Here is a 12,285-nt window from a genome sequence, read left to right as displayed (position 1 = left end):
GATGAAGAATTATGAATTAAAATATTTGAGTGAAGTCAGTTTTGGTGAAGCATAGGTTGGAGAAGAGAATTAATGAACGTTGAAATATATGGTAAAATTCACATTTAAAGAGGATTTAGAAGTGTGTCCGAAAGCTGTCAGCATAGTGAGAACTGTTGCCAAATAAGTAGAAGCAAATTCTATTTTCAGTTCGTGAGTGTGAGAAGTAGTTGTGATGCATACCTGTAATCTTGGTACTCAAGAGGCTGAGGCAGGAGAATTACTGTGAGTTGGGGCCAGCCTGGACAATATAAAATAAAAAACAAGACCCTAACAAAACTCTACCTCAGTAAAACAAAATAAAGCTCACCCACCTCAGATTTTAAAATAGGAAGAAAGAAAAATGGAAGAAAGAATAAATAAAATGTGTGGGCTTATGACATTTTTTAGATTAATTTTTAACAATTGGTTTTTCTGCCTTTAAAAATTACCAAGCTCTGGAGATGGAGCTCATTGCCTACTTGTTCTTGCAAGGGATTGGTTCCTCAGCAACCCTGGAACAAAGAGAAGTTATTAATCAGCAGCTTTAGGTCTGAGGTCAACTGGGAAATATGATGAGTGTGCCTTGAGACTGATGATTGTTCAGGATGTGTTCTAGATTTGGAAGGCTCCACTAACTCCCTGGGAGCCCTACCTAGGTCAGATGGCTCAGACCCCTACAGTTTCTGATCCATGTGTATAATAAGTTTTTGGCACTATTACAAGTCACAAAGGGAGACCGGATTCTCAGGAGGGTCAGGGTCAGCTGCAGAAAGCAGCTTCCTCCCATTTCCTTGTTGTTTCAGGACACCTGACTGATAGTGAATGCAATCAGAAACAGACATCCAAGAAAGGGTCTCTGGTAGAGCGCAGGAGGAGCTCTGGCCGTGCGCGGAGGAAAGGCGACGAGCCGCAGGCCTCAGGCTACCACAGCGAAGGCAAGCCGTCCGCACTCCTAGTCCCTCCATCACACTTCTGCTTTTCTTGCCAAACGGATTCTCCTTACTTTGTCCAGAATGAGGACATTTGAGATTATTTTAAACGTGTTCATTTCTTTTATTTTCTCTGATTTTTAGGAGAAACACTGAAAGAGAAGCAGGCTCCTCGGAATGCCTCTAAATCCAGCAGCACCAGCAGGCTAAAGGATTTCAAAGAGACGGTCAGCAATATGATTCACAGCAGGCCTTCCCTGGCCTCTCAGACCAGTGCAGGCTCGCCCCGTGTAGGCAGGGCAGGAGACCAGCCAGACAAGATACCACCGAGGAGCTTCCCTTTACACTCTCGGGGCTGGGAAACGGAGAGTACCAGTAGTGAGGCAAAATCCAGTTCTTCCAGCAAGTACCGCCCAACATGGAGACCTAAACGGGAATCTCTAAATATTGACAGCATTTTCAGTAAGGACAAAAGGAAGCATTGTGGCTACACCCAGCTTAGGACCTTTCCTGAAGATGCAGGTGAGCAGAGCGTAGGGAACAAGTGGGCTTTCAAATACAATTGATTTATGTGTTTAAAACTTCTGCATGTTTTAGTATAGCTGACAAGGAACAGTTTTACTCTGATGTCATGTTTTTTGAAGATATGATTCCAATGAATACTGTCTAGAGGGAGGGTTTAGTTAGATTTTAATTTAGGCAAACACTAAATCTACCTCATTTTCTACACCTGTCCTTTGTTTGGGGTAGCTAAAGAATTTACACCAGATGAAGTAAGCAAGTCAACTACTAGCGACATTAAAGATGGTGGACCAAGCTCACAGCATAAACTCTGGGGAGCAGCCCGGCCAGGCGCTCATCTTTTAGAGCAGCATCCTCGCCTAATCCAGCGGATGGAATCTGGCTATGAGAGCAGCGAGAGGAACAGCAGCAGCCCTGTCAGTTTGGATGCTGCCCCACCTGAGAGCGTGAATGTCTACAGGTATTGTCTGGCCTTTTAATAACAATAGTTCTTTGAAGCAACATGAGCTTGGAGCTTTCAGGTTGGGAGAAGGGATAGGTTTTAGTTTTAGCACTGACCATGTTCTTCACTAGCTTTTCTACAGCAGCAGCACCCTCTGTTGGGAGAGTAGTAGAGGCAGTGGCTTTTGATTTCAAGCATTAGCTGTGCAGTGATAATTGTTTAGTACATACTTAAACACAACATAATAAAGTTGGAGTAGTGTAGAGAATGCTTACTTGGTGGTCTTGAATTCATTTTGTAGCCCAGACTGACCTTAAACTTAAGCTGACTCTTTTGCCTTGTTTCCAGAGTGCTGAGATAACAAGGGTGCCCTACCATACAATACACATCATGAATATTTACAATATTACATTTTTATTTTAAAAATAGTTTAGGAGGGGCTGAGCAGTTAAAAGCACTTGTTGCTTTTGCAGTTTTTTTACTTAGCAGTTAAAAGCACTTGTTGCTTTTGCAAAGGACTCAAATTTGGATTTCAGAACCCATGTTAGGTAGCACACACACATACACATAAATAAAAAGTAATTGTTTAGAAAATATTTTTCAATAAAAGAATTATTTAGTGAATTAAAACCAGAAAAGACATCTAATCTGTAACTTTTTCTGTCTTGGTTTTGGGTTTCTGGGAAACTGATTTATGAAACCATTGATCTCACAAGGTAACGATGGCAGTGTGGTATAGCTCATTATGCCCTGCTTAAAGGCTGCATTTTCCTCTCAATGCACTGTTTTTATTGAGTTGCTGTGGAAGCAGTGTTCTTAACCTTCTAGCTGTTTTGAAAAGAGTGATTATATCTTCTACCAGGGTGTTGGCATCTACTTATTTTTCTGCACTGTTCTTGCCTACCTACTGGACCCTGTTCAGTTTTATACATGAGAAAATGTTACAAAGGTTTAATAAGTTGGGCTTGAATATAGCTCAGTGGGTAGAGTACTTGTCTAGCATGGTAAGATTCCTAGTCTTTTCCTTTAAAATAAAAGACTTCAGTAACAAAGAGGAAGATAATACACATGAGAATATGTTCATTCATTCATGTCATAGATTTTGAATGTTTACTAGACCCACAATACTGTTAGATGCACAAGATGTCAAGGAAATAAGATTTAAAACAGTAGCTATAGCAGAATGAGTGAGTTTATTAAGTAAGCAAGCAAAAGATAAAAGAATGAACAGTGGGTGCAAATATGCAATAAGACATAATAAAATCTCATGTATTAAAACATTCAGAGATGGCTGGAGTACCTCAGTTAAGAATACAAGCAAAAGGTACTGTCATCAATCTGGGTCTCACAGACACTCAGCAGAGCCTGACTGACAGGGGAAGGCCTCTTGAAGCAGCCAATGTGAGTTCCTGATTAAGAATTCTGAGCAGAGAAAAGTATTCCTTGGCTGAGGCTTCCAAGTAAAAGAGTAAATGATAGTAAATAAATAACATCATCAAATTGGGGCTTACAGTCCTCCAGCAGAAGTTGGTTGTAGCTCCCTCTGAGAGAGTCCAGGTAGAGGGTCCTCTTCTGCCCTTTCTGTGGATGACCTTCCTATTCCTACTGTAGGCATTTGTGCATTGGATATAAACAATAATAGCCTTGGTTGGAGATAGTCTGCTGCTTACTAGCTGCTCTTCAAGATACAGTATCTTATTTTGGTTTGTTGGTTTTTGTTAAATTATTTTTAAACATTTTATGTCTGTGTCAGGTCAGAGGAAAACTTCTGAAAGTCAATTTTCTCCCACCACTTGAGTTCCTTGGTTTGATCTTAGGTCACCAGGCCATGTATGTAGCAAGCACCTTGTACCTACTGAGCCATCTTACCAGTCCAAGAACACAATGTTTTTAACTCTCTTAGCAGCTTACTATTTTTCTGTTTGTGTAGAGTTAGTGAGCCTGTCTGCCTAGGACAGGGAATTTCAAGGAGACTAGCCAGCGCCTCCTCACCCTCACAGTGTTCCCTCTCCTCTCTTCCCCTCCTCTCCCCTCTCCTCCCCTCCCCTCTCCTCTTTTTCTTTTTCTTTTTTTGAGACAGAATTTCTCTGTATTGTCTTATTTGGCCTGGAACTCACTTTATAAACCAGGCTGGCCTTAAACTCACAAAAATCCACCTGCATGCTGGGATTAAAGACATTCTCCATCATATTCCTCCCCAGAGTCATTAATAAGCATAAATAGAGAATTTACCAATCAATACAGTGCATATTACAGAAGCTAGCTCCCACCCCCCACCCACCCAATATGAGGGGAAATCTTATTCAGTTCTTGTTGCTTGCCTGGTTGGTATTCCTAGGATTATTTTTCTGCCTCTGTCTCAGGAGTAGCTGCATTGTAGTTTTGATCCACGACCCTTGGTTCCCAAGCTTTTATGATGTTTGCTTTCTGGTTTGAATTTTAGCCTTAGGAATGTTGTTAAAAGCCACTGTTTGAAACTTTTATACTTTGGATTCTCTTTTGAAGGGATCAAAGCACAAAGAGACCTGTTGGGTTTGTCCCTTCTTGGCGTCATATTCCAAAGTCTCACAGCAGTAGCATCCTGGAGGTGGACTCTACAGCACCCATGACCAGCTGGACAAAGACTCAACTTCTCTCAGGTAAACAGGATTTGGGAACTGGATTTGACCACCAGTTCTATTTGGGAATTAACTTTATTGAGCATACTTCAACTAGTAGACAGTTGTTTGAGAATTCCATCAAAATGTAATGTGTATGCTAGAGAGTTAGCTCAGTTAGTTAGTGCTTGTTAAGCACCATGAAGACCTGAGTTTAATTCCCAGCATGCTGGGAAGGCATATTCACGGAGCTCACTGGGTAGTCAGCCAGCAAAGCTGAATCAGCAAGTCCCAGGTCACTGAGAGAACATGTCTCACAAAGCAAAGTGATACTACTATGGATAGTAGTCACGTGTGACTCCCACCTCCATTGAGTACACAGCCATCCAAGGACACCCACCCAGGTGTAAGTGTGGGGGCTGTACAGCTTCTTCCTCTCAGTTTCTCTACTTTTTCCCCCCATGGCTAGCTGTTTTAACATTGGAAAGAATTTTGTGGAAATGAGGAAGAACAGAAACATAGTGCATGATGGTAAAAATTCCATTCTTTAGAAGAATAAGTCCTAGGGCTTTCCTTCTTATAGGCAACCTCTTGAGAAATGAATTTCTCAGTGATTTGTGTTGTGAACTGTGATACAACAGAGACATGTGGGCAAAATTATAAATTAGCAATTCAAGTTTACCCTCCCTTGCCTGTGTCACAGTCTCATTCAGCAGTTGATTGATAGTTACTGAATGGTCCTGAGAGTCAGGTGGAAAGGAGTTTGCAGGAACAGTAATAAGAAGGTGTGAGCTTGGGTTCTCTGTCTGTGGAGATTGAGAGTTTTGCTGTGTATAGTAGTCTGGGCCGATATCTATGGTCTTTTAGGGTCTTTAAGACCTCTGCCCAGGCACTTCTAGCTTTCAGAGTCTCAGATGAGAAATCAGATATAATTCTGATGGGTCTGCCTTTATATGTTACTTGACCTTTCCCTCACTGCTTTTATAATTCTTTCTTTGTTCTGTATGTTTTCTGTTTTGATTATTATGCGGCAGGGGGATTTTCATTTCTAATCTGATCTTTTTGGTGTTCTGTAAGCTTCTTCTACCTTTATAGGCATCTCTTTAGGTTAGGGACATTTTCTTCTGTGATTTTGTTGAAGATGTCTTCTGGGTCTTTGAGCTGGTAATCCTTTCCTATTCCCAGGATGTGCCTCTGTCCCGCAATGACTTGATGTGTGGGGTGTAGGGGGGTTGTTGTGTTAGTCCGGGGGTGCTTTTGACAAGGGGAAGGTGGAATGCAGGGAGGACTTGCGTGAGGGAGGAGAGGAAGGACTGAAAATGGGTTGTAACGTGAATATATACATATACATATACGTATACATAACTGAAGGCATGAGCTTGCTTAGTATTGTATATTGACACTTGCTAGGCAGAGAAATGTATAAAAGTAGGTACACTTGAAATATTGGTTAACTTAAAGTGAAGGACTTGCAGAAAATATGTCTGCTTTCTGATTAAATTATACAGTGAAAAGCCCATTTATTTTATTTTATGTAGAATAACATCACTTTAAGAACCTTGTAAGTAGCCGGGTGGTGGTGGTACACACCTGTAATCCCAGCACTCTGGGAGGCAGAGGCAGGACGATTTCTGAGTTCCAGGCCAGCCTGATCTACAGAGTGAGTTCCAGGATAGCCAGGGCTACACAGAGAAACCCTATCTCAAAAAAATCAAATCCAAAAAACCAACCAACCAAACAAACAAAAGAACCTTGTGAGTGTGGATGAACCGATTACCCCTTCTATTCTAGTCAGAAAGGTGGCACCTTTTCAGGATGATAAAAATGGAATCTCATTGTTTGCCCTGTTAGTCCTCAGTTCTGGATCAGCTGGCCAGAAGAGAATCTCCTAATAGGCTTTCTCAGCAGGCAAAATATACTTAGCAAAATGATGACAGTAGTCTTTTAGTCATGTATGTATGTGTTTTCACACATGAGGAAGTGTGTGTCCTCACATGCTTGTGTGCATGCTCCCCCCATTAAACCAAAGATAAACCCAGCTGTAGAAATAAATTTGCTCCAACAATTCGATAACTGTCTTTTACCTCCTGAAACTGAATGAGCCCGTGTTAATACCATATATATATATAACTATTAAAATTGAAATCACTCTATACATACTGTTCTATCCCTCACACATTTACTTGATTTATCATGTATATCATTCTCAATCTATTTAGATTCATCAATGAACTCTTAAAAGTTTTCACTATGGATATTTTACAAACTGATTTAAACAGATGGTGGAACTTGAGAGAGAGAAAAAAAATGACTCGTTTTTTTTTTTTTTTTTTTTTTTTTTAGTACTAGGAATTAAACCCAGGAGTTCGGGGGTCATAGATGTTAGTTAGGCAAGTGCTCTGTCACTCGGCTATATTCCAGCATCTTCTTTGCTGTTGTTTTGGTTTCTGAGACAGGTTCTCTTTGTAACCTGTACTGGCTTGAAACTGAATATTATAGCTCAGTCAGGTGTTGAACTGATGGCAGTTCCTTTGTTGTAGCTTCCCCAGTGCTGGCATCACAGGTATTAGTACCACATCCAGATACTTTCTGAGCCAAGGTCTCACAAAGTGGTCTGGTCTGGCTTTGAATTTATTCTATAAACTATGTAGGCCTTGGGATTTTTGTCCTCTTCCAGAACCATCTGGGGTAGCTGGGATCATGGGCTTGTGCCAATAGTCTAGCTGATCTAACCTACTTGACTTGAAGTCAACTCTACCATTTGTCATTGTGTTACTTTTCTGTGTCTCAGTTTTCTTTTCTTCTAAAAAGGGTAACCCATGTCTTTTTTACCTTATCAGTTGAGAGAAATAAATAAAGTAATACATGTAAAAATGCTTTTAATATTGTTCTTAGTATATTGAAAATGCCTAAGAAATATTAGTTACACTGTTACCATTCATGAAATATAGAAAATATACATGTTGTTAATGCCATCATTATTCATGACCTGCGTGTCTCTCTCTCCGAATCTAATAAAGAAAAAATAGTCAAAACTGGAAAGCAAGAGTTCCAAAGGGAAAATGGCATAGTGACCATAAGGTTAACAGATAATTCATCTTGATTCTGGAAGTGTTGTGATTTATCTTCTTTGCTTCTGTCTCAGATGGGGAGATCACCGGTAAAAGTGAGCTGGATGAACTACAGGAAGAGGTGGCCAGGCGGGCCCAGGAACAAGAACTTCGAAAGAAACGGGAGAAGGAATTAGAGGCTGCTAAAGGCTTTAATCCCCATCCCAGCCGATACATGGACTTGGATGAACTGCAGAATCAGGGTAATTGTGAGAATTAGGCTGTAGGTAATGGGGACAGAGAGAAAAGGCAAAACATAAGATCCACACTTGGAAATTTCTTATCCACTGTTTAGCAATAATTTGATTTTATGTCAGTTCAACTACTATAGTGAGAGCTAAGTTTTGAATTGAGAAACTTGCTGATTAGCAATACCACTACTTCTAGGAACTGCCACTAAAGCCTGAAGGTTAGTGGCTAGAGAGATGTCTTAGTGGTTAAGAGCACTCACTGGTCTTCTGGAGTACCTGGGTTCTATTCCCAGCACCTACATCGTGGCTCACAACCATCTGCAACTCCAGTCCCAGGGCACCCGATGTCCTCTTCTGGCCTCCACAGGCACCAAAAACACATGAGATACACACACACACACACATACACATATACATATATGTATATATGTGTATGTGTGTGTTGCATATATATATATATATATATATATGCAAAATACCTGTAATACACAAAAAATTTTTTTGAAAAGTTTAAAGCCTGAAGGTTAGAGACAGTATGTTATTACATTATTCATGGAAAATGTTTCCATAACATCTAGAAAATATGTAAGTCTTAGCTGTGAGAACACTAAAGTGTGGTCATCCCTTAGTGTAGTGCTGGAGGCTGAACTGTGGCCGAGTATCTGCCAGGTGGGCTCTCGGTCTGAGCTATATTCCTAGCTGAAATTTGCTAGTTTTGTTTTTGTTTTTTTTTAGGGATGGGGTTGTTTTCCAGATGGGTTCTCCCTTTGCTGCCCAGGCAGGCCTTGTAATCATGTCTTCCTGCCTTAGCCTCCCAAGTAACTGGGATGGTACCTTTCTACCACCACACCCATCCGTAATTAATTTTTGATCCTATGACAGCTCATTCCTAAATAAATCTTAGATAATATACATAGACTTAAACTTCCCCAACTGCCTCATATTGGTTACTTACTCCACCCAAAAAAACAAACAAAAAACCAAATTAGTTTTACATTGTCACTACTGCCAAGAGACTAGTCTTCAAGATAGGAGTTTTACAGCTTGAGGTAATCTTCTTTATATAGGCTTTGAAACATTTACCTAAGTTTTTCTTTCCCTAAAATGAACTTACTGCTCTTATTACTCACAATCTGCTGATCAAACAGCAGGAAGTCTAGGATTTAGTGCCTTTGGACTGGCTGGTTTTTTTCAGCTCTTTCCATACTTAAAGCAGCTTTTTTGGACTAAGAAGTCTCAGTTGAGGACAGCTTTTCATCTAACCTTACTGTTGTCTTTTCTTTTCTTTTTGTGATATTGGGGATTGAACTCAAGGCCTCAGACTTGCTGCCAGGCTCTCTGTGGCTGAGCCAGTCCCCTGCCCTCAACTTTCTTTTGATTCAGGACAGTTTTTGTCTTCTATTTCTCACGTTATTTGTTGTGCTTGTTTCAAAATGGGTTTTAGAGCCTGGTGTGGTGGCTCGCACCTTTAGTCCCATAGGAGGCAAGGCAGGGCAAGATCTCTAAGCTCAAGGCTGGTCTCATCTACAGAGCTAGTTCCCGGACAGCCAGTGAAGAGGAACCCTGTCTCAAAACCAAACCAAACCAACCAACCAACCAACCAACCAACCAACCAAAAAACAAAAAAACAACAAGAAAACCCCAAAAAAAACCAAAACAAAAACAAAAAGAGAAGGGCTCTAAAATTTCAATTGTTCTTAGCGCTTCTTTTTTCTTTTTTTTAAGATTTATTTATTTATTATATTTAAGTACACTGCAGCTGTCTTCAGATGCCCAGAAGAGGGAATCAGATCTCATTACAGATGGTTGTGAGCCACCATGTGGTTGCTGGGATTTGAACTCAGGACCTTTGTAAGAGCAGTCAGTGCTTAACCACTGAGCCATCTCGCCAGCCCCTTCATAGCTGTTTGTTTATTCAGTAATTGATTGTTCATTTTGAACTCAAGTCTTAACAGTTTGATGTTCCAATTTTATATTGTTCTGTGTTTGCATGTTTGTATGTGTATAGGTGCACACGTATGTTTGAGTACATGTGGAAACCAGAGGACAACCTTAGATGTTGTCTACCTTTTTTTTCTTCATTCCCTGGAACCTAACTGAGTAGGCCAGTCTGGTTGGCTAGTGAATCTCAAGCACACACCTATCTGTCCCTCCCCCTTGCTAGGATTACAGATGGACACTCCTACCTGGCTTTATTCAGTTTTGGGATGGAACTCAGTCCTCATGCTTTATCACTTCAGCTTCCGCCTTATCCTTTTTACCCCACTCGGCCCCGCCCCCCCTTTTGAGACCAGGTCTCATCACTCTTAAGCCTTGGCTGGCCCAGAGCCCTCTTTGTAGATCAGGTTGTCCTCACTTGTGTGTTGACGCTCCTCCCAAGTGGTGAGATGACAGGCATTTGCCACCATTCCTTAGTTTAACGTTTACATTCCTGCATTTCTTACATTCTGAGGGATCTTGTCATCTTGGACCTTGTCTTTTCCTTCCTCTCTTAGTTACACCATTTGAGTTGAATGGGAGCTCTGCTTATTGTGTTTCATTGTTTTAGATAAGCTCTGGTGCAGCCTCATCCAAGAGTGCAGCCTGGAGAGCAGAGATTCTAGGTGATAAAGATTTAAATCTGCTTTACTGATTCAGTAACTATAGTTAGCCTAGATCTTTGTAAAGCAGAGAACTTTTCCATGCCTGGCCTCAGAAGTATTGGGGTTACATGTGTGTACCTCCATGCCCCGCCCTTCTTTCCCCTCTAGCTGCCACCTCTAATTGTAAAGGTGTTAGACTCAGTTCATTACGATCATAATGAAAACACGTTGTGTCCAGGACTGGGGAACATCTGAGATGTAGAAATGGGATAGAAATTGACTGCCAAGATTTTCAAAACCAACCTACTTTGCACTGTCTTTGCTTTCTAAAAGCTTACTGCTGTAGGAATTGGACTCATGGTTCTGACAGAACCTTTCTTACCATGTCCATCTGTGGGTGAGGTGAGGGTAGGGCAAGGGTGATGCGGTGAAGGTAAAGTGACTCAGACTTCTGATCCCAGTTCAGTTCATTTTGTTTCTTTTCTCTCATTTTGAGTTTTTGAGATACAATCTCATTATGTGACCATGAAATATTTGGCTTCTAACTTGCTGTGTAGATCAGGGATTCTCCTGCCACCACCTCTAGAGCACTGGGGATCACAGGTGTGTGCCGCCATACCTGGCTTGACATTTCATTCTTCCACCCCCTGTGACCCTGTGAAGGCTCAATGTCAATTCCAGTTGTAGGCGAAGTAACATAACTTCCTCCCAGCTTGTGGTTAGAGGTGATTAGAAGGTAAGGCTGTCTGATGATCCTTCTCAAAGTGGCTTAGTCCTTTCATCTGTCGCTGTTCTTTATCTCTCCTTTGACCCAGATGCACTTTGGAAGTAGGGAGAAATACTGTATGTTGTTATATGAGAGGTGGCTTTTTAGAGATGGATACTTTTGGTGAGTGAGGCATGATTAAAGTAAAAACTTGTCATTGCTAAAGAAAGGTCAGTCCATATAACAAGAAATGCAGTTCAATGCTATGGTAGAGTTATTGAAGTAGAGACTGTAGACCACGTCAAGCCCAAGAAGTGTACTATCACAGTAGAGTGGTGAAGAGGGAATTAAAGCTATATAAGAAGTGGCATGGGTGATGTTCCACAAAATAGTAAGCCATGCTTGTGGTTACAGCAGTAAGTCTGGGGTGTCTGACGCTTGACAAGGTATGTCCTGATATTTTCTGGAGGCAGTTCAGTTCTCTCTCTCTCTCTCTCTCTCATCTTGTTGCTACTCTGGACAACACTTTGTTCTTTCCTTGAGAGGAGGTATTAGAGTTGGGATAGTAATATGGCATTCATATGGTGCCCCTCTCCCTGCCTTTTCCTGGCCTTGGTTAGATCTCCCTTAAGGCAAAAATGGATGCCTTAGTTGTTCTAAAGACTTCTCAATAGCAGTGGACAGGTAGATTACAAGAAGGATCTGTGAGTCCCAAAGAGAAGAAACAGTACATAGGAGAAGTTGAAATTAACTATAATAAAAATGAAAGTGCTGGCCCTTTCAGGGAGGAGTGACGGCTTTGAAAGGTCCTTGCAAGAGGCAAATTCAATATTTGAAGAGGCACTGCATCTGGAACAAAAGGGAGACTGTGCTGCAGCTCTGGCTCTCTGTAATGAAGCTGTCTGTAAGTAACTCACCTGCTATGGCTATGGCCTCCCGACTAACTCCACAGTTGGTACTAGTGTGTCTCGCAGATGGCAGAGGGACAGTTTCTAATGTCTCCTGTGTTCCCGAGGGGAGGCCAATTAGCTATCTTTCCCCTTCAGATTACAAAATGTACCTGGTGGTGTCACTGTGGTCTGTGGACATTTACTGGAACAACCTCAACAGGAAACCACAGATGGATTCTAATCCAAATAAAGTTAGCCTTCAGATTTGAGGTTAGCCTACTCTTTCTCTAGTCAC

The 12,285-nt window shown here is 41.3% G+C and overlaps 1 protein-coding gene across 3 annotated transcripts in view; it reads left to right on the top strand.

Moving 5' to 3' along the window:
* The window catches only part of Usp54 (ubiquitin specific peptidase 54), an 88,991-nt gene that overhangs the window by 58,907 nt on the left and 17,799 nt on the right, over nucleotides 1-12,285 (top strand). For 2 of the 3 annotated variants that reach the window (XM_052189824.1, XM_052189826.1), the window contains 6 exons: nucleotides 825-956; nucleotides 1,095-1,472; nucleotides 1,701-1,932; nucleotides 4,420-4,553; nucleotides 7,657-7,824; nucleotides 11,885-12,004. In XM_052189824.1, the coding sequence (XP_052045784.1) occupies nucleotides 825-956; nucleotides 1,095-1,472; nucleotides 1,701-1,932; nucleotides 4,420-4,553; nucleotides 7,657-7,824; nucleotides 11,885-12,004 (1,164 nt within the window). Of the gene's footprint in view, nucleotides 1-824; nucleotides 957-1,094; nucleotides 1,473-1,700; nucleotides 1,933-4,419; nucleotides 4,554-7,656; nucleotides 7,825-11,869; nucleotides 12,005-12,285 lie in introns of all 3 variants that reach the window. The other variant, XM_052189825.1, reaches the window with a different exon arrangement.

This window comes from Apodemus sylvaticus, chromosome 8, assembly GCF_947179515.1.
Source record: "Apodemus sylvaticus chromosome 8, mApoSyl1.1, whole genome shotgun sequence".
NCBI classification, from domain to species: Eukaryota; Metazoa; Chordata; class Mammalia; order Rodentia; family Muridae; genus Apodemus; species Apodemus sylvaticus.
This window is presented reverse-complemented; position numbering and strand designations above follow the sequence as displayed.